General features: G+C 41.6%; 1 protein-coding gene across 1 annotated transcript in view; it reads right to left on the bottom strand.

Moving 5' to 3' along the window:
- RXFP2 (relaxin family peptide receptor 2) overlaps window positions 1-8780 on the bottom strand; it is a gene marked incomplete at both ends in the record, with an annotated part of 31768 nt that extends 22988 nt beyond the window's left edge. Inside the window, 1 exon segment of the mRNA XM_079549289.1 lies at window positions 8599-8780. Coding sequence (XP_079405415.1) covers window positions 8599-8780 — 182 coding nt within the window.
- Window positions 8781-18692: the final 9912 nt, after the last annotated feature.

Genomic DNA, 18692 nt, shown 5'->3' with positions numbered 1-18692 from the left:
CAGCTGCTTACTTCAAAATGTTCTGCAGATGTGGGCTTCCCAAATGTCACTGCATCCTACGACATTCCCAAAGTTGCTATACTGCCATATACACATCAGTCATTCACTCTGTATTGGACTTGGCCATTCTCCAGTCCAATGCAAAACTGCTCCAGTCCTGCTGGTCTTCCATTTACGGGAAGCAGATGAGAAATGGCGAATTATTAGTTATGCAGCCATTTGTTTGTCTGCTTTTTAGCCAGGGAAAAAACAATCTGAAAGAATTAAAAGGGAAATATTACTGTTTTTTTTTTTCCAATAGTCTTAACAGTCTAATGAAGGGTCTGGAGCACAAGTCTTATGGGGAGTGGCTGAGGGAGCTAGGATTGTTCAGTACAGGGAAGAGAAGGCTCAGGGGAGACCTTATTGCTCTTTACATCTGCCTGAAGGGAGGGTGGGGTGAGGTGGGGGGTTGGCCTCTTGTCTCGTGTAACTGGTGATAGGATGAGAGGAAAAGGCCTCAAGTTGCACCAGGGAAGGTTCAGGTTGGATGTTAGGAAAAATTTCTTCTCCAAAAGAGTGGTCAGGTACTGGAATGGGCTGCCCAAGGAGTTGGTGGAGTCATCATCCCTGGAGGTGTTCAAGTAGTGTTCAGACATTGCACTGATGGACGTGGGTTAGTGGGAAATATTGGTGATATGTTGGCAGCTAGGCTGGGTGAAATCATGAGGTCTTTTCCAATCTTGGCTATTCTGTGGTTCTATGAAATTAAGATTAATTTCATGGTGTGTAAATAGAGATGATAGCAAGGGGGACTTTTATAGTTACCTACTTGCAAATTCTGTTTCTGGTATTCAGATTTATGGCAATGAAAGCAATATATTAGTGTATGTAATCAGAAGGTGGCTAATTACATGGTATTTATTAAGCACCTTGTCTTACAGTGAATGTTGGAAGCATAATAAAATCAAGTTTCTGTTAACATAAAAATCTCATAGGAGTACAATTTCTTTCAGTGATAAAAAATAGCAATCTTAAAATAGATATTTTAAACAGAATATTTAATAAAACTAAGTGCATAAAAATCCTATACATTTGCTTCATAGTAGAGTGTCTGTGGAACAAATAATGTAATCACTGATACTTATTTTCCAGTCCTAACAGTGGCATATTTTGTTACGATTTCTTGTCTTTCAGTGATGTATTTACCATTTCCATTTTTTAATTTGATTTCACTTTGCATTATTAGAAAAAAAAAAAAAAAAAAAAAAAGGGATTTCATTGCAGACCTCACAAGCTTAAAAATTGCCATTCATAAACCAATTAACCATTTATTCACTTTTCTGCGATGCTTCGGGAATTATGAAGCGTAAGAAAACAATTCTTTATTAAAAAATGAAATTGTGTAGGAACTGAGAAGCCTTAATTTTGGAAAATTTATTGAAAAGAAAGACCTCCAAATGCATATTAGTATTGAATCAGAGTTTCTATGAAAAAACTCTTTTCTCAAAGAAGCACATTCTACTACATTCACAAGCCTTTTCTGATAGAGTACCTTTTGGATATAGTAGGGGTTTCTTTTCAGATGAAGTTATCTTTATAAGGAGATGAAGATCTCCAGTTTGCTGTTGTTACACTGCAGTTGGGATTACAAAGCAAAGATGTCATTCTGTTTGTTTTTAATTGCAAAACCAGCAAGCATCCACAAACTGAAACATGTTATTAAATATAGTGTAGTGTTGAGCTAAATGCAGTCACTTAATTGTCTTCAAGAACGACTTCTGAAGGCACCAGGGAGATCTTCAGCTAGGGAGACCAGCAGCCTTTCAGTATACCTAGAGGGGGCTGTAAGAAAGAAGGGGACAGAATCTTTAGTGAGATGTGTTGTGATAACATAAGGGGAAATGGTTTCAAACTGAAAGAGGGGAGATTTAGAATGTATATAAGTTTTTTAGAATCAGGGTGGTGAGGCACTGGCACAGGTTGCCCAAGAGGTGGATGCCCCATCCCTGGAGACACTCAAGGTCAGGCTGGATGGGGCTCTGAGCACCTGATGGAGCTGTAGGTGTCTCTGCTCTCTGCAGGGGGGATGGAGCAGGTGGCCTTTAGAGGCCACTCCCAGTTCCCAGTTCACGATTCTAAAATGGCATTTTCCCAGAGATCATTACCCTTTACTCTAATTACTCTGGAAAGTTAATGTTTTTCTGCCCCATGTTATACATTTATGAGTTTCTTAATGGAAACTTTTTCTTCCTGGAAGAGATACCATGGATGTGTGGAAGATCTTCTCCTGTACCTATAGTATACTGCATTTAAAATGATGTAAGATTGGCACATTTCTCTAACATTAATACATAATTTTGTATACCTTTGCAGTACATTTAACTGATATATCTGGCTCCAGGAGAAAATTTTTTACTTGGAATGGAGCCTTGGAATGGTCCTGCAGTGCCTTCAGGTTCCAGCATCATCACCTATTGGAGAGAACTGAACTGATGTGACATCCACTCCTTCTCCTTCTATTGGAAAATACCAATAATTGCCATATTTCCTTCAGTCTTTTTTTCTGACCCTACTGAAGATTTTTTTTTGCCATTTGGTTACGCAGCTCTTCTCTTTGGATGAAACAAATAAATGGGTTTTAGCACCAGATATTCAATACTCTTTTCTACAGTTCACTTCAAGCAATTTTTGACACCTATGATTTATCTGACATTTTTCTCCAGTTTCACCAGGCTCATTTCACCAGTGTTTTTTCCCCCTCAGTACTTTCAATATGGTAGTAGACTTGCAGGCAAAGCCTCATGATTTTTGTCCCAGGTGATTGTAAAATTTTAGAAGAAAACATGTTTTACTTGTAGTTAAAATCCTACCCAGCAAGATTAATCCCATGGAGCTTTATGAGCTGATGAATGCACCATCAGCTCAGTCTTCTAGAATAAGAGACATTACAGGGTGGTGTCATAAGGTGCTTTTCTTGCTTACGTCATATAAGACTGGCTCATGGCAGGCTGTGAGATGATAATTGTCATGGTTTACCATTTTAATAACCCTTTCAACTTGTAGGTAGAGTCAGTGTTTCATTTTGATGCTTTACAGTAGCCTGAATAATGTCCCCTTAATTCTATTTGTTTGCTCTGTCCAATTGTAGCTGTGTTTTTGCAACATAAGTTGTTTATAACCCAAGGTATAGCTCTGCTTTAAGTAAATGGAAAAGAAGAATAAAACATTGATGAGAATGGTGCATTTGTATCAGATATTTCAGAAATATCTCAGATATTTCTGAGAGAGAATATTTTAATTCCCATTCATCATTTTCAGGAGAATCGTATAGGGAGCAGCATTTTTTCTGAGATGTGAGGAATGTGCTCAAATAACTGATCACCAGTAGGCCAGATTGGCAAGTCCATGAGGCACTGGTAGGCTCCAGCACCTCACAAAGCACACTTGGATCTTCCAGATGATGAACAGGGTGGCATGTACCCAGTGCAAAAGGAATTATTTGGAGTTCAGAGATATTGCTAATAGCAAGACCACTGCTTACAGCAGTATATCAACATTTCATCAAGCTGTTGATTTGATCTACAGTTCAGTGCTATGTTGCTGCCAGCTTCTTCTTTATATTTGACTGAAAATAATGTACTGGTTCTTGCCACTTCTGTGTCTGAAAACCATAATTGAAAGGAGATGCAAATTTGTTTCATGGCTTTCAACTGCTCTCTTGCCAACTGTAACTCAACTCATCCAGTAAAAAGTCCAATATTTTCTAAGATGTATTGTAAGCCTGGGGTTCTCAGCAGGCCTGGTGTACGTGTTTATAATCAGTGTGTGTATGTGTGTTTCTGAGGACATGGTGAGTATCTCATGGAAGACTAACTTGAAGACTTCTGCTCTGTGGAAATGCTTTGATAGATCATCAGCTGCCTCTAATTTTCAGCAGTGAAGCTTCCTGTTGTTCCACAGCATTGGTATATAAGGAATGAGAAGGATACTACGGCTTTCATGCCATTGTGTCTTCTGCCACTGGTGACAGAAGAAGGTCTGATTTTCAGTTGCCACCTACACTGTCCCATCCAACAAGAGAGACCTGTGATATGCCATGGGAAAGGCCATCATCTATCTCTCTTATCTTGTAGGTGGTGATGATGGTGGCATGTTTGAAAACCTGCTTCTCTTCTCTGTGTTTTCACTGCATTGTTTTCCTGTTTAATGGGATAGCAAATGTGGGGGGCTGTTGCATGCAGCAGACAGGGGATGGTGGGACAGCCCTGCCAAGTGAGAGGTGATGGCCAGGCTGCTGCCACCGCCTGTGCCACACCTGTGCCTTTGGCTGCAGTGAGCTCCTTTAAGCTTCTGAGTAATATCAAGTGTTGAACACTGGTTTATTAAAAAGATTATTTGTCTGGTATCAGTGCATCTGCATGCCCATAAATGTATAAAGTAATGATGCTGCTCCTGCTGAGAGAGAGATAATGAATCCTCCATGATTTTTGTGATAATCCTGACCTGAGTATTCAGTATCAAATGGAGATCTTTTCAGCAGTGTTTGTAACAGGCAGATGCATAAATATTCACCAGGATTGTGGAAAGCTAGAGCTTGAGGAATTAGAGCTGTCATCTGGTTAAAAAAAAAAAAGGAGAAATAGAAACACTGTGCTTTCCACTGTGAACGATTCAAATGGCTGTTGTCAGCCTTCCCTTAGCTCCATTAGTAAACATCTCAAGACTTCAGCTCAGCAGGAGAAGGACAGCCAGCTATGGATGTTGCTGGCGTGGTTGTCTTTAGAGACAGCATGGTTTGAAACTGCCCATTTCAGCCAACTGGGGTCAGCATGTTCAAGTGCAGGCAGGCAAAGTAGCCAAGGCCGGGGTGAGCAGGGCACCAGGACCTCCTGCTGTTCACAGATACGCGACACGAAATATTTAGACTTGAGTTATTTAGTTCTTGATTCAATTTCTATTGAGTGAATCTAGGAACTCCCCAAGCATTCACATCCAGTAAAGCACTCAAGGCCAGAGCAATCTGGTCTAGAGGAAGGTATCCCTGCCTATAGCATGGTGGTTGGAACTAGGTGATCTTAAATGTCCCTTCCAACCGAAAGCATTCCATGATTCTATAAATTCCAAGGAGAACTGGGATTTCAGGAAAATTGAGGTTTCATTTGGGTAAAGACAGGGTCCATTAAAGAATGACATCTCAAGTGACTTTGTATGGGTTATTATCAAAAGAAAATGAATATAAATGGAAGTCCTGAGTTCGATGGTTTCTTCTTTTTCCTTTTTTTCTTTTTTTTTTTTTTAAGAGACATGAAATTTACTCAAGTATAACACTGAGTGCTATAAAATCTTCTTGAACATGATACAGCCAACAGAATACAGCTGCATATTCCTTCAGCATCGTTTTTCCAAGAAGTGATTCTGGGATGCTGGAGAATTGAAAGGGGGGTCTGCTAATTTTTCCATGGCATTATGTGATGCCTTTTCTTTCACAGGCATTAGTATGTACATTGATCACACAAAAAAATGTTGAGATAAGATGCCAGCTTCATCACACTTCAGCCAAAAGCCAAACTCTGAGAAAAAGCCCTGGTGTAACCCATCTGTTTGGTTCCTTCTGGAATGATCATGCAGTGATGCTCAGAGACAATTTGTTACTGGAAAGGAACAGCCAAGAACTGTACTGTAATAGCACCGTGTATGAAATGTGGCTGCTCCAGCACCTGCACACAATATGCTAGGGAAAAGCATTCTATTCCCTCATCTTTAATTTCTCTTATTTTCTTAGTGTGGGGAGATCATTGCTGTGTGCATGGGGCCTGGAGCACTCAGTCAGGCCATGGCCATGGCCAGATTCAGGGGTGGAGCAGTTGGGGAGACCCTCTCTGTGCCCACATTTTCCCACTGTCCTGCCCCTCTGGCTGCCTGGGCTGCAGTGTATGTGGTGTATGCAGTGTATGCAGTGCTAACTTGGTTTCTCTGGAGACACTAAGGCAGGTAGCAAAGCTGTTAATTAATTATGAATATTCACAGGCCCCACTAGATCCTCTGTTTTTTAATTAATTGCTGTGTTAGCAGTCTGTTCCAGGAAGATGAGGTTTCTCCTGAATGCCAAGCTGACCTGAAGGTGAGCTTTCACCAGGGAAGGTAGAATCGTAGAATCATAGAGCCATGGAATATCCCAAGTTGGAAAGGACCAACAAGGATCATCGAGTCCAAGTCCTTGCTCCCCACAGAACCACCCAAAATCCAAATCCTATATCTGAGAGCACTGTCTTGTAAAAGTCTTCTTATAAAAGCCACTGTGAGCGTCTCCTGTGCTCACTTAAGAATGAGGTTGCCTTGCCACACAGCAAACATACTTTGCTGTGCTGAGCCAGAGGTGCCTGTGAGTGGGTTTCCTGGCCTGCCATAGATGTAGCTCTTGTTTGGGGATCTGCTTGTCAACCTGCTTTGTTTGACAAAGCCTGTAAAGTAGTGGATGCTTCGATATATGTAGGCGTACTGACAGCCAGAGAGCTATCAGATCTGAAGCCCAGTTACTTGCTGGGTAACACCAATGGGTACTTGCAGGTGATGCAGAAAGATGTGCTTGTGCTCTGATAGACCTGTTTGGACACCACTCTGATTGTTAAGGAAGGAAAATGTTATGTATGCCATGTATCTCCTGCTCTGAGCAGTTGCCTCTAAAGGTTTGTGCCATGCTCAGTGCATTATGCTGTGCAAATGTCATAAAAGAAGCCAGAAAAGAACAACTCAGAGAGTCAGAGAATAGTGCTTACAGTAAATTAAAAGACGCTTTACATTACTGTGCCAAGGTAAAGTGCATTCCAAATATAAGGAAAGTAGTGTTCACTGCACATGGAAAAGCGATCTTTTATTGCCTGGCTGAATTGCTACAATGAAACTTCCTTTTTTATTTTCCAATTGCTGTGTTTGGTTTAATATTATATGAATCAGAGTATTTCCCCTCCAAGTATTGTGTAAGATACCTGATTAGCTGCTGAAATGGTATTGATGAAAGTTAAAAATAAGGATGTTATTAAAGTAGTAAAGAAATCTGCATGCATTACTGCTAACATTCATTGAAATAGACGGAGACATGAAAAATTAAAAACAGATTTTGTGAGTTAAAGAAGTGAAATACAATTGAAATAACAGATGAGAGAATATTTTTATAAAATATGGTAATAAGTCTGAACACTGGTGACATCATCTCAAAGGAATATTCAAAGAATTACTGAGGGATTTCACACAATAGAGCCACGTTCTTAGATTTAAAATGTGATCATCTATAAAGGTGTCCTCTTAAATGTTTTAAAAATATGTTTATCTGAAAACAGCTGAAGCTGGTGAGAAACTGCGTAACTCACAAAGCCCCCTGGCACTACAAAATGAAAATGAATCATAGAATCATAGAACCACCATGGTTAGAAAAGGCATCTAAGATCATCCAGTCCAACTGTCCACCTATTAGCAATATTTCCCACTAAATCATTTCCCTTAGTACAACATCTAAACATTTACTGAACAGCTCCAGGGATGGTGACTCCACCACCTCCCTGGGCAGCCTGGTCCAGCACCTGGCCATTCTCTCAGAGAAGTTTTTCCTAATGTCCAACCTGAATCTCCCCTGGTACAATTTGAGGCCGTTCCCTCTAGTCTTATTGAATCACAGAATCACAGAATTGTAGGGGTTGTAAGGGACCTCCAGAGATCATCGAGTCCAACCCCCCAATAGTTACATGGGACAAGAGGCCAACCCCCACCCCACCACTCCCTCACTTCAGGCAGTTGTAGAGATTGATAAGGTCTCCCCCGAGCCTCCTCTTCTCCAGACTGAACATCATCAAGCTCCAACTGCCTCCCTCCCCCACCAAAGGCAGGGCCACCAACCTCCATGTTTAATACTAGATCAGGCTGCCCAGGGCCCCATCCAATCTGGCCTTGAGCACCTCCAGGGACAGGGCATCCACAACCTCTCTGGGCCGCCTGTTCCAGCACCTCACCACTCTCATAGTAAAGAACTTCCCCCTGATATCCAACCTAAATCTTCCCTCCTTCAGCTTAAAACCATTTTTCCTTGTCCTGCTATTATCTACCTCTCAAAGAGTTGATTCCCCTCCTGTTTGTAGGCTCCCTTTAGGTATTGAAAGGCTGCAATGAGGTCACCCCACAGCCTTCTTTTCTCCAGGCTGAACAAGCCCAGCTCCCTCAGCCTGTCTTCATAGGGGAGGTGCTCCAGTCCCCTGATCATCTTCGTGGCCCTCCTCTGGACCCTCTCCAACAGCTCTCTGTCTTTCTTGTACTGGGGGCTCCAGACCTGAACACAGCACTCCAGATGGGGCCTCACAAGAGCAGAGTAGAGGGGGACAATCACCTCCCTGTCCCTGCTGGCCACCCCTCTTCTGATGGAGCCCAGGATTTGCTTTCTGAGTTGCAAGAACATGCTGCTGGCTCATATTAAGTTTTTCATCCACCAGGACCACCAGGTACCTCTCTGCAAGGCTGCTCTCAAGGACTGCTCTTCCCAGTCTGTATGGATGCCTGGGATTCCTCTGGCCAAGTGCAAAATCTTGCACTTTGCTGTGTTGAACCTCATCAGGTTCACCCAGGGCCAACCTTTCAAGTCTTTTGATGTCCCTCTGAATGGTATCTCTTCTTTCCATTGTGTCAACCACACCAGTCAGCTTGGTGTCATCAGCAAACTTGCTGAGGATGCACTCAATTCCGTCTTCAATGTCATTGATAAAGATGTTAAAGAGCACCAGTCCCAAGACAGATCTCTGGAGGATGCCATTCATTACTGATCTCCATCTAGATATAGAATCATTAATCACCACCCTCTGCCTGTGGCCTTCCAACAGATTCCTTATCCTCTGGATGGTTCACTCATCAAATCCACGTCTCCAATTTGGAGATAAGGATGTTGTGGAGGACCATGTTAAAGGCCTTGCTCAAGTTCAGGTGAATGACATCAGTCACTTTCCCTTTGTCCACCAGTGCCATCACTCCAATCACTTCCGTGCTCCTGCTGGCAACACTATTTCTGACAGAAGCCAAAATGCCATTGGCCTTCTTGGACACCTGGACACAGTGCTGGCTCATGTTCAGCCCAGCGTTGACCAATACTCCTGGGTCTGTTTCCTCTATGCAGACTTCCACCCACTCTGACCCAAGCCTGTAGTGCTGCCTAGGATTGTCATGATGGAAGTGCAGGACCCGGCACTTGGTCTTGTTGAATTTCACCTCACTGGCTTCAGCTCAGCTATCCAGCCTGTCCAGATCCCTCTGTACAGCCATGCTACCCTCAGGCAGATCGACAGTGCATTGGTGTAGGTGCACTTCAGCTGAGCCCTCTGCCCCCAGTCCTGTTGTCAATCCCCTTGGCTCATCTCCAGCAGGCTTGGTTTTATCCCTTCCCCCTGCATACCTTGTTTAAAATCCTCTTAATGAGCCCTGCCAGCTCCTGGGCAAACATTGACAAAAATATTTTACACTGTCTGTGGTAATGAGAGTTGCTTTATTTTTAAGAATTACAAAGAAGCTCTCAGGAACTTGCATTTCATTTTGAAAGCAGAACCTAATGAGCAGGATGTTTCTAACTGCACCTTCAGTGTTTATGATCCTCATCGTGACTTGACTAAATCAACATAAGCGGGGTTGACTTCATTTTCCCCAGACTTTAATAAAAAGCCTGAGTAAACAAATAAGCTACTGAAGAAGACAAATTAAAGACACAACACTGCAAGGGCTAAATTGAGTTTGCAATTAAGATTTAATGAATAGGTTGAATTCATTACCAAATTAACACAGCAGGTAATTGACACAAAGTTTGTGAATGATTCAAGTGAGAATTGTATTATTTTGCTTTAAGGAGTTTTCGGTTTCTTCAGCCTGCATGTCTACCCAGAGCTTCAGCTGACATATTGCAGTGATATCTCTGCTGAGGGATATTGGTTCCTTCTGGATATAAAACTTCACAGAATTTATATTAGAATCTATATACAGAATCTATTAGACACTTGTTGAAGAAATTTCTCTGGTTCTTCTCAAGGAAGCAAAGGTTTGGGAAACACATAACATTTAATTTTCGCTCTTCCACAGTGAAATACAAACACCTATACTTAATATTTATACATGTTTTGTGGAAATGTGGGCTCCTCTTGGGGAGGATTTCCAGATCCTAATACACGGAGCTCATTAATTCACACTCAAAGCGAAAGTGATTAGAATGTATATTCCAAAAGATATGCAGAGAAACTTTTCAACCCCTTCCAGTGTGTGAATCTTTTTTGACATGCATGGAGTCATCTCTGTTTACCAGACTTCTGATACCCTGTAGAGAGAGAACTAGAACCTATCCCACACTGAACTGAGCAAGGCTTTCTTTTTTAATATCCTGCTGAAGGAGGAAGAGGAGCAGTGACATTGTCAGAGCCAGCACAGTCAGGATGTTTTCACCCCTTCCCATAAAAGCATATTCTAGACTTCTGTCCCTCCTTCTCTTTTCTCATATACTTGAGATGACTCTCAGTTCAGTTCTGCTCACTACAGTTCACCTTCAGATCCCAAAGCTGCACTGCTCAATGAGTATTCCCATAAAAGAGCAAGGAAAAAAAGATGAGTACTCCATGATTTATCAGAGACATCAAAATATGTCACATTCTGTAGATGTGATGTCAGCACAGACGTTCTGTCAAGTAATCCATGTCTACATTTCATGATCCCCCCCAAAATTGACTCATTTCCCAGCATAAAGTCATCTTCCATCCCGAATGGTGCTGTGTTGAAGCAGTATGACACATTCATAAAGTATGCGACAGGCAATGACATTCTTTTCTGAAATGTACTTAAGTCTAAATGCAGGAGAGAAGGCCAACACGGGGCTAATGGCATTGGTTGTCGTTTTGCACATCAGTCACCATGCACTGCGCTGTGTCTGTAGATCCCCATCCTGTCAGTGAAATGTGAATGTAAATCTTAACGTGTAATTGCTTGCAATGAATTATTTTACCAGCAACTGATATACTGAACTAGAGTTAAAATTATCTGGCAGTTGAGAAAAGAGAACCTGAACAATGCACATTTTGTGGAAAAAATGAATGCTAAGGAAAAAATTGTCACTGATAGCTGCCACTCTCTTTTACCAGAGGCTAAAGCAATGGCTGTGAGATCTGCACTTGCAGTGCAAATAAATCCTTTCCCACCAAAACTCTCTGCTGGCTGCTCTGATTGCTTTGTGTAGCTGTGCTCTAACTCCAATATTAAAAATGATCAATTTTTATCAGACAACTTCCAGAGGTATGGTAATAAACCACCTGGCAGCTGAGGAGGCACAAATCCCTCATAGTGGAGATGAGTGACAGCAGATGGCAAAGAGAGAGGAGAGAAGAGAAACATCAGCAGCCACTGCAAAGCAGTAATGTAATGTCGAAGGGAGCTCATTTTACTGACACCAGAGGCATCACAAAAATGGTCCTGTTTTTGAAATTAACATCAGAGATGTTAAAAAGACAAACTAAAAATGCTGTCTTACTTAAATTGAGCAGTTGGAATTATGTTGGTAGAATTTAATAGTGAATGATTAAAGATGTATTCACCTTCTAATGGTCAAAAGCACACCGTGTAAACTGGGTCAGTTCTTGCTGAAGTTCTGCATTGCTGAGAAAAGAACACCAGAGGGAATGAGATTTAGCACTCGATCCATCTGGCAGACTGTAGCACAGAGCTAGTTCTTTAATTACCATTGCTTTATCAATCACAGAAAACTCAGAAATGTGCAGTGGAAGAACTAAAACGAACATTTTGTATGTTCAGATATTCAGGCAATCTTGCATCTCTTCTGCGAGAAAACAGTTGGCTAAAAAGAGAAAAGCCAAAACTACCCAGGCTTGGGATTTTATTACCTTATTTGATGCCTATTAAAGCCTTATACCCTTTCCTTCTCTGCTAGTCTTCAAAAAAGAAAGGCTTTTCTGATATCTGCCTAACACCTCTATTCCTGAAAATTAAGTTCATTTTTTTTCTTCTGGCTTTGATAGATGCAGTAAATAACCAGATACACTGTTTTTTACTGCAACCTCTACAAAAACTTGCTTAATCCATTCCTTAATAGGCTACACAATCCCACCTCTTTGGATTTTGCTTTTATTTTTTCTATTTTTCTAATATGGAATATATATTTTAATATTATGTATTTCTTATTCCATAATTTCTAGGCTTTGGACTCCTCAGCATCTTTTGGGTGTTCTCCAAATACTCCATACCTACCCCAGGTGTGGTGACCTGAACTGAGCAGCACTTTACAGCTGACATGGGACCAATTCCATACAATACATACAGTGAAGGCATTCTGGAAACCCAGAACTTCATTTCCCCCTCAGTCCCCAGCAGCACATTAAGTCTGTTAAGTCATTGTGATCCACTGAAACATCTACATATATAAACTAATTTATTCTCCTGCAGTATACAAACTTTGCCAGTTATTCTCAATTTAGCATTTCTACATTTGGTACTTTTCATCCTCATTGTAGGACTTCTTGATTTCAGAGCACTCTCCAACTAATTGAGATAGGTGTTCACTGTTCTTTCACTAAGTTAGGATATTGATGAACGATTACTACTGATGACGGTGCTGATTACAGTGTGTCTTAGTTTCTCAAATCCTGTGGGAGGCATAGGAGTGTACTGTACTGGTCCAGATAAGATTGAAATCTATCTGAACGAGATCCAGGACTGACAACAGACTGAAGTGAGCTGCCAAAACGAATATATACATCAAGTAACCACTTGGAGTCAAAGTGAGTGATGGGTAGGACATGAGAGCTGGGAAATACCCCCAGGTACCTCTGGTTGAGGCTGATCACACAGTGCAGAACTGTGGTGAGACACCAGTAAAATCCTGAATGATCATCCCTCCCCTCTACATTACATCCCTTCTCTCTACATTACTTACGAATTCAGGCTGTCAAGAGGTTGAAGAGTTGGGTCAGAGGCCCATCATCCCTATGGAATGCAGTGTATGGGTTTATTCTGGACAAGTGTTAGTTTAGCTCCCTGGATTAATCATTCCCAGTGCACATGTGCTTGCAAGATGACAGAAGGGGCAGTCACTGCCTCAAAGACCTCTGTGTGTCTCTCAATGGTAGGTGTGCATGGAGTGTGAAGAGATTTATGTCCCATCAAATGAATCAATTTACAGTACACCTGAACTGCTCTGCAAAGTGAATCAGGGCAGTGAGAAAAACCCCGCTGAACTGCAAAAGTAGAGCAAAAAAATTTTGAGAGGGGGAAGGGCTCTTTCTCATGCTCAGTAGAGATACACTCAGATTCAACATAGACAATTTTCAGAGACAGTATCAGCCTCAGCCATGCTCCAGGCAGAGGAAGAGCACAGGGATTTTGTGGTCACTTGGTGCTGTCAGTGACTCTGTTCTGAGACATCAGATGCTTGAGGAAGAGGGAGATCTGCCATCCCAAAAGGTTCTGTTTCTCTCAGTTCTGTCCATTAAGAAGGTTAACAATGAGCTTAGCTGTAGCTAACAACAAAACAGATGTCCGTAATTAATCCCATTCACAGAGCCACGTCTGATGTAATGGAGCTCCTTCCAACGATGCTTAACTGAAGGAGTGAGATTTAGCATGCGTGTTCCTTTGGGTAAGTATTGACACTAGTTCTTAAAATCGTGAAGGCTCAAAAAGTGTCAAAATGGACTGTTCGGGTGGACCCAAAACTTCAGAAGCCCAGAAACTGAAGTGATGGATGGGCTTAGGAATCATAGAATCATAGAGTAGCTTGTGTTGGAAGGGACCCCAAGGGTTGTCAGGTTCCAACCCCCTGCCACAGGCAGGGCTGCCAACATCCACATCTGCTACTAGACCAGATTGTGCTCCATCCAAACTGGTTTTGAACATCTTCAGGAACAGGGCATCCACAACCTCCCCGGGCAGCCTGTTCCAGCACCTCACCACTCTCTCTGGAAAGAAATTCCCCCTCATATTCAATCTAAACCCTCCCTCCTTGAGCTTAAAACCATTCCCCCTTGTTCTATCACTGCCTACCAGAGTAAATATTTGATTCCCTCCCTGAAAGAGCAGTGATAAACATTTATTTTCTTTTTTGTATTTCTTGCACCTATGTGCTGTAGAACCTTCTAAAATATATCCAAATTCTTAATGTATATGTGCACTGCTTGCAAAAAGAGCTTTAATGTTGCTGCAGTGTCACTATTTAGTGTGAGATGCAACATTCTTTAGTGTGTGATATATGTGTAGTATAAGCACACATTATTGCTGTTAGTGCAGAATCAGGAAAGGAGCTCTTCTTTCATGCATTTGCTTGCTATTTTTCTTGAGATAATTTACTGCCTCTATTATAAGTGATCTATAGTTAATCTCAGTAGCAGTTTTAATTCTTCTCATTTAAAGAAATAATTCACATTCCTCTGCATGCAAACAAAACACACAACAAAGCCCATATAGCTAGAGACTTCCATCACTGGAGCTAACTTTGAAGCCTGCCCTTCTCACCTGACCCCTTCATTTCTGTTTACTGAGGAAGGGCATCTTTTAGTATATGGAACAAAAATAGGTCTTTCTTTCTGTCACTTATTTAAGAGGTGAGGAGCTTTAATGGCAGGTAGGAACTTTGTACCCACCCAGGGGAGGAGTATCGTTTTCTACACCATGACAGGACTTCATATTATTTTGAGGAGCTGATTTTAACACTTTACTTTGTAAAGAACTTTGTGAACTCAGAGAAGAAGTGTTACATAAGAACTGAGCTCTAAAAGATGCTGAAAACAATATGGCCTTGATCCAGTAAAGCACTTCAGCATTTATTTAACTTAAAGTACATAGGAATACCCTGGGGAATAAGCACCTGCTTAAAGCTAAGTACACTTTGTTGGTTCAAAACCAAGACACTTAAATCTTTGTAGGACTGAGCTCTCATACTTTTTATTTTTATAGAGTATTTGCTTACTGAGTTTCATAAATGAGTAGATCATTCAGCTCAAACACAGTGCTATTCAATGCTTTCCAGCCTGAAGAACCTGATCCTGCACTGTTTGACATCAATACCAGAATTTATTTCAGTGGGAGTAAGACCAAATCTCAACGGTTTGATGGACAAATCCTGTTCACCTATCAGATAAGTAATATACATGGACTGAATGGCAGTGACCATAGTCTGTGTCCTAAAGTTGCACTCCAGCAGTAATACTTACTGCTTCTCCTAATCATTCAGCAACACTCTGTGCATTTTACAAAGCAAGGCAGAGGAAAATGTTTTGCCCAGGGCATTTTTCATCTGTTTGTGTGGCAGTCCATCAGTGGAGCATCCCATGAAAAAAATGGTGTGAGATGGGAAGGGGGAGGTGAGCTGCAAGCGTGCTCAAACCTTATGAGCAGTGTGAGCTCCACAGAACTTAATACAAACAGCCTGAGCAGTCTGTCTGACTGCAGAAAGGAGGAGTTGACCACTCAAAACTTTGAGAAAAAGAAAAATGAAGCCTTGCTTTCCTGTTGTTTTCAAAGATGCAGGTTGCAGAGAAGCTGTGGATGCCCCACCTCCAGAGGTGCACAAAGCCAAGTTGGATGGAGCCATGGGCAGCCTGAGCTGGTGTGTAGCAGCCAGCCCATGGCAGGAGGTTGGGCAGGGTGGGCTTTAAGATCCCTTCCAGTCTTAAGCCATTCTATGATTTGTGAGTATATGAAGAAGTAGAAAATATCATAAAAAGCAATAGCTATTAGAGACAATTATAAAAAAAAAAAACAAAACAGGGAAGACTTAAGGGACACAAGAGTCAGACTGCAGATTTCTTGTTGTTCTTTTAAAGCAAAAATAAGAAAACCAAGAAAGCCCCCACTGATAGGCAACTCCTTGACTGGAGTTTTACAAAAAGCATGCAGAGCATGCCAGAGATGTCTTTGCTGTCTTAGCAAATCATCACTGCCCTACTATTCCCTTTTGGCAGGGCTGCTCTCAGTCCTTTCATCCCCCTGCTTTCATTGGTAGTGGATGTTGCCTTCACCCAGGTGTGAAATCTTGCATTTTTCCAAATCCAAATTCTTGGATTTGTTGAACCTCATGAGGTTCACCTGGGCCCACTGCTCAGCCTGGTCAGGTCCTTCAGGATGGCAGCCCATCCCTCGGGTGTGTTGACTGCACCCTACAACTTGGTGTCATCCACAGACTTGCTGAGGGTGCACTCAATCCCACAGTCGGTGTCACTGATGAAGATCCTGAAGAGCACCTGCTTCAGTACTGACTCCTGAGGGACACCACTCATCGCTGATCTCCATCCAGACATTGAGCTACTGATCACTTTTGCCAGTGATCTTGTCTGGGAGGATCTCTCTCCCACATCAGGAAGAATGCAGTGGGATTTTCCATGCTTCTGTTCGGATTCCTTTCAGATGCATTCAGGAGACCCTGAGAGTGCTCTGCTGGGATTTGATGCAGAGAAATCCATCAGCACTACATTCACAAGCTGCACACACAAGCCTGCTTCTAAATGAAAAAAAAAAAAAGAAAAAAAAAAAAGAGAGAGAGAGATGATATTTAACATAGATTTTCAGTTCATCGGATTTTGAACATCCAGAAAAATCACTCCGTCGAAGATGGATAGAAAGATCTTCAATCAGCACAGCTGTAAGCTATTCTGGAAGTCTTCATACTCTCAGGGCAGTGCAGTATGCAAAATAACTATAGGTTAACCATAATGAGATCTTGATTATTTTTGTTTTGGGCTTGTGGTACTTTCACAGTGTGCAGCTCTACAGGAAGCTTTTGGCTCAGCATTGTCCAAATAGCAATTGTTTCCTACCTTTAGGGTTATGACAATTCACCATTCTACTGAAATAAAAACAGTAACGTGTTTCTTGAATACACACCTGCCAGTGAGCCTTTTTTTGCTTAACAGGGACAAGGGAGCAGTGACTGTTGCAGCCTCTCTCCTTCTCACTTCTCTTTTTCTTTTTTCTTACTTATTTTCTGTTTGTTTTTACAGTTGGGTGAGTTTTATGTTTTTATGACTATAAGAACACTGCAGAGAAACTTCTTATTCTAGGTATGAACGACAAAAATCTTTTTATTCCTTTTGTTCTCTCACTGTTTTCCACAGTTTCAAACACAGTGATGTGCTGCACTTTGTACCAATTAGATTTTCTGCAAAGTTCCATGGTAATGAGTGATCAATACTCTGTTTTTGCCAACAGAGAGCATTGATGAGCAAATGCCAGAGGCACAGCAAGCATGATAAGCTGTGGTGGAGGTCAATACCAGTATGTACACAATATTTCTTTTTGCTATCATTATTTGCTGATCTCTTTCTGTTTGCCATGGACCAGATCCTGACAAAAATTACCCTGACAGCAAATCTTTTGCCAATTTCAGTAGTCTTTATAACTTCCCCTCAACAGGACTACTGCAATAAATTACTGCAGATTAATTGAACAAACCACACCAGCTCTCTTTAAATCTCCCACCAGTTTGGTACTGCCCCATTTCCATTACTTTCTAACTTGCTTGACTCCCTTTCTTCACCACTGAGACTCAGTTAGAGACTCACAGGCATCAAATTGACATGTCATTAAGTCTGTTAAGGAGGCAAACTGCTCTCGCTCTCTGTATGTCCATAAAACCTTTTTTACCATTACAGTGTTGAGGTTTCAGCCTATGCTAAGACAGCTGCTTCAATTTTTGGGTAGAAGAGGACTGCAGTGGAATCTGAGTGTGGTGAGACAGCATGTCCTGCTGAGATTGGGAAGCATTTGTTGCCAAGAGTTGACTCAATAAAAACCCAGATGCTCAACTGCTTGATCTATATTAGTATGCACTGATCCAAATGCCAGCTCACTGGTACGCCAGCGATAGCCCTTCTTGGTTTTGGTTTATCCTTTGCAAATCTAAAATGAAACTGAAAGTCAGATGGTCTTCTGATAACATTAAGATGGTAAACTGAGAGGTCTTCCTTTACGTGCAAAGCAATGGCCACTGTGGCTAAACTCTTGCCTATACAGCAGGGACATCAAGGGGAGAGCACTCCCCAAACTGATGAGAATTACACAGACTCCCAGGCTGCAGCTGTGGAGCATGATGGCTGACAGCACAAATCTGTGAAGGGAGCACTGACTGTGACATCAACCAGTTTTCGTAGTTTTTTTTCTCTGCCTGGCTTTCCTCCAAATGCAATTTATTCTGTGAGTTTTTGTTTGTTTTGCTGGTTAGGTGCAGAGGAATGTGACTTTTGCTCATTGTAAAGAAAGCATAAATTTGTGGTCTTCAGATAAATTCTCAGTTTAAAGAAGTTGACTAATGGCAAAACATGAGTTCAGGCTCAGCATAAGGTGAGAAGGCTTTGAAGTTGTAGTTGGCGCTGTCTGAGCTGCGTTTTGAGAGCCATAAAACATATAAAATTGGCCAGATGTTACTTTAGTGTTAAACTCCTTCAGTAGATAGACTAAACTCAATTAAATAAGTTGCACTGTATTCAACGTGGTGTAAGAACTGAGACTTGGATCTTGCAGCAGATGTGAGCCTCTTGAGTTCTTCCACCTACCTGAACAACTCCTGACCTGCTGGCTAGCAGAAGGAAATGCTGTACTCTTAACCTGGGATTTGCTGTTCCTTTCCAGCTTAAACTCTATCTTCCCTGCAACACATTGGACGCACCACCTTGAAGAAAAAAAATTGCATTTTTCCACAAGGG

This window comes from Tetrao urogallus, assembly GCF_951394365.1.
Source record: "Tetrao urogallus genome assembly, chromosome: 1".
Taxonomy (NCBI): Eukaryota; Metazoa; Chordata; class Aves; order Galliformes; family Phasianidae; genus Tetrao; species Tetrao urogallus.
This window is presented reverse-complemented; position numbering and strand designations above follow the sequence as displayed.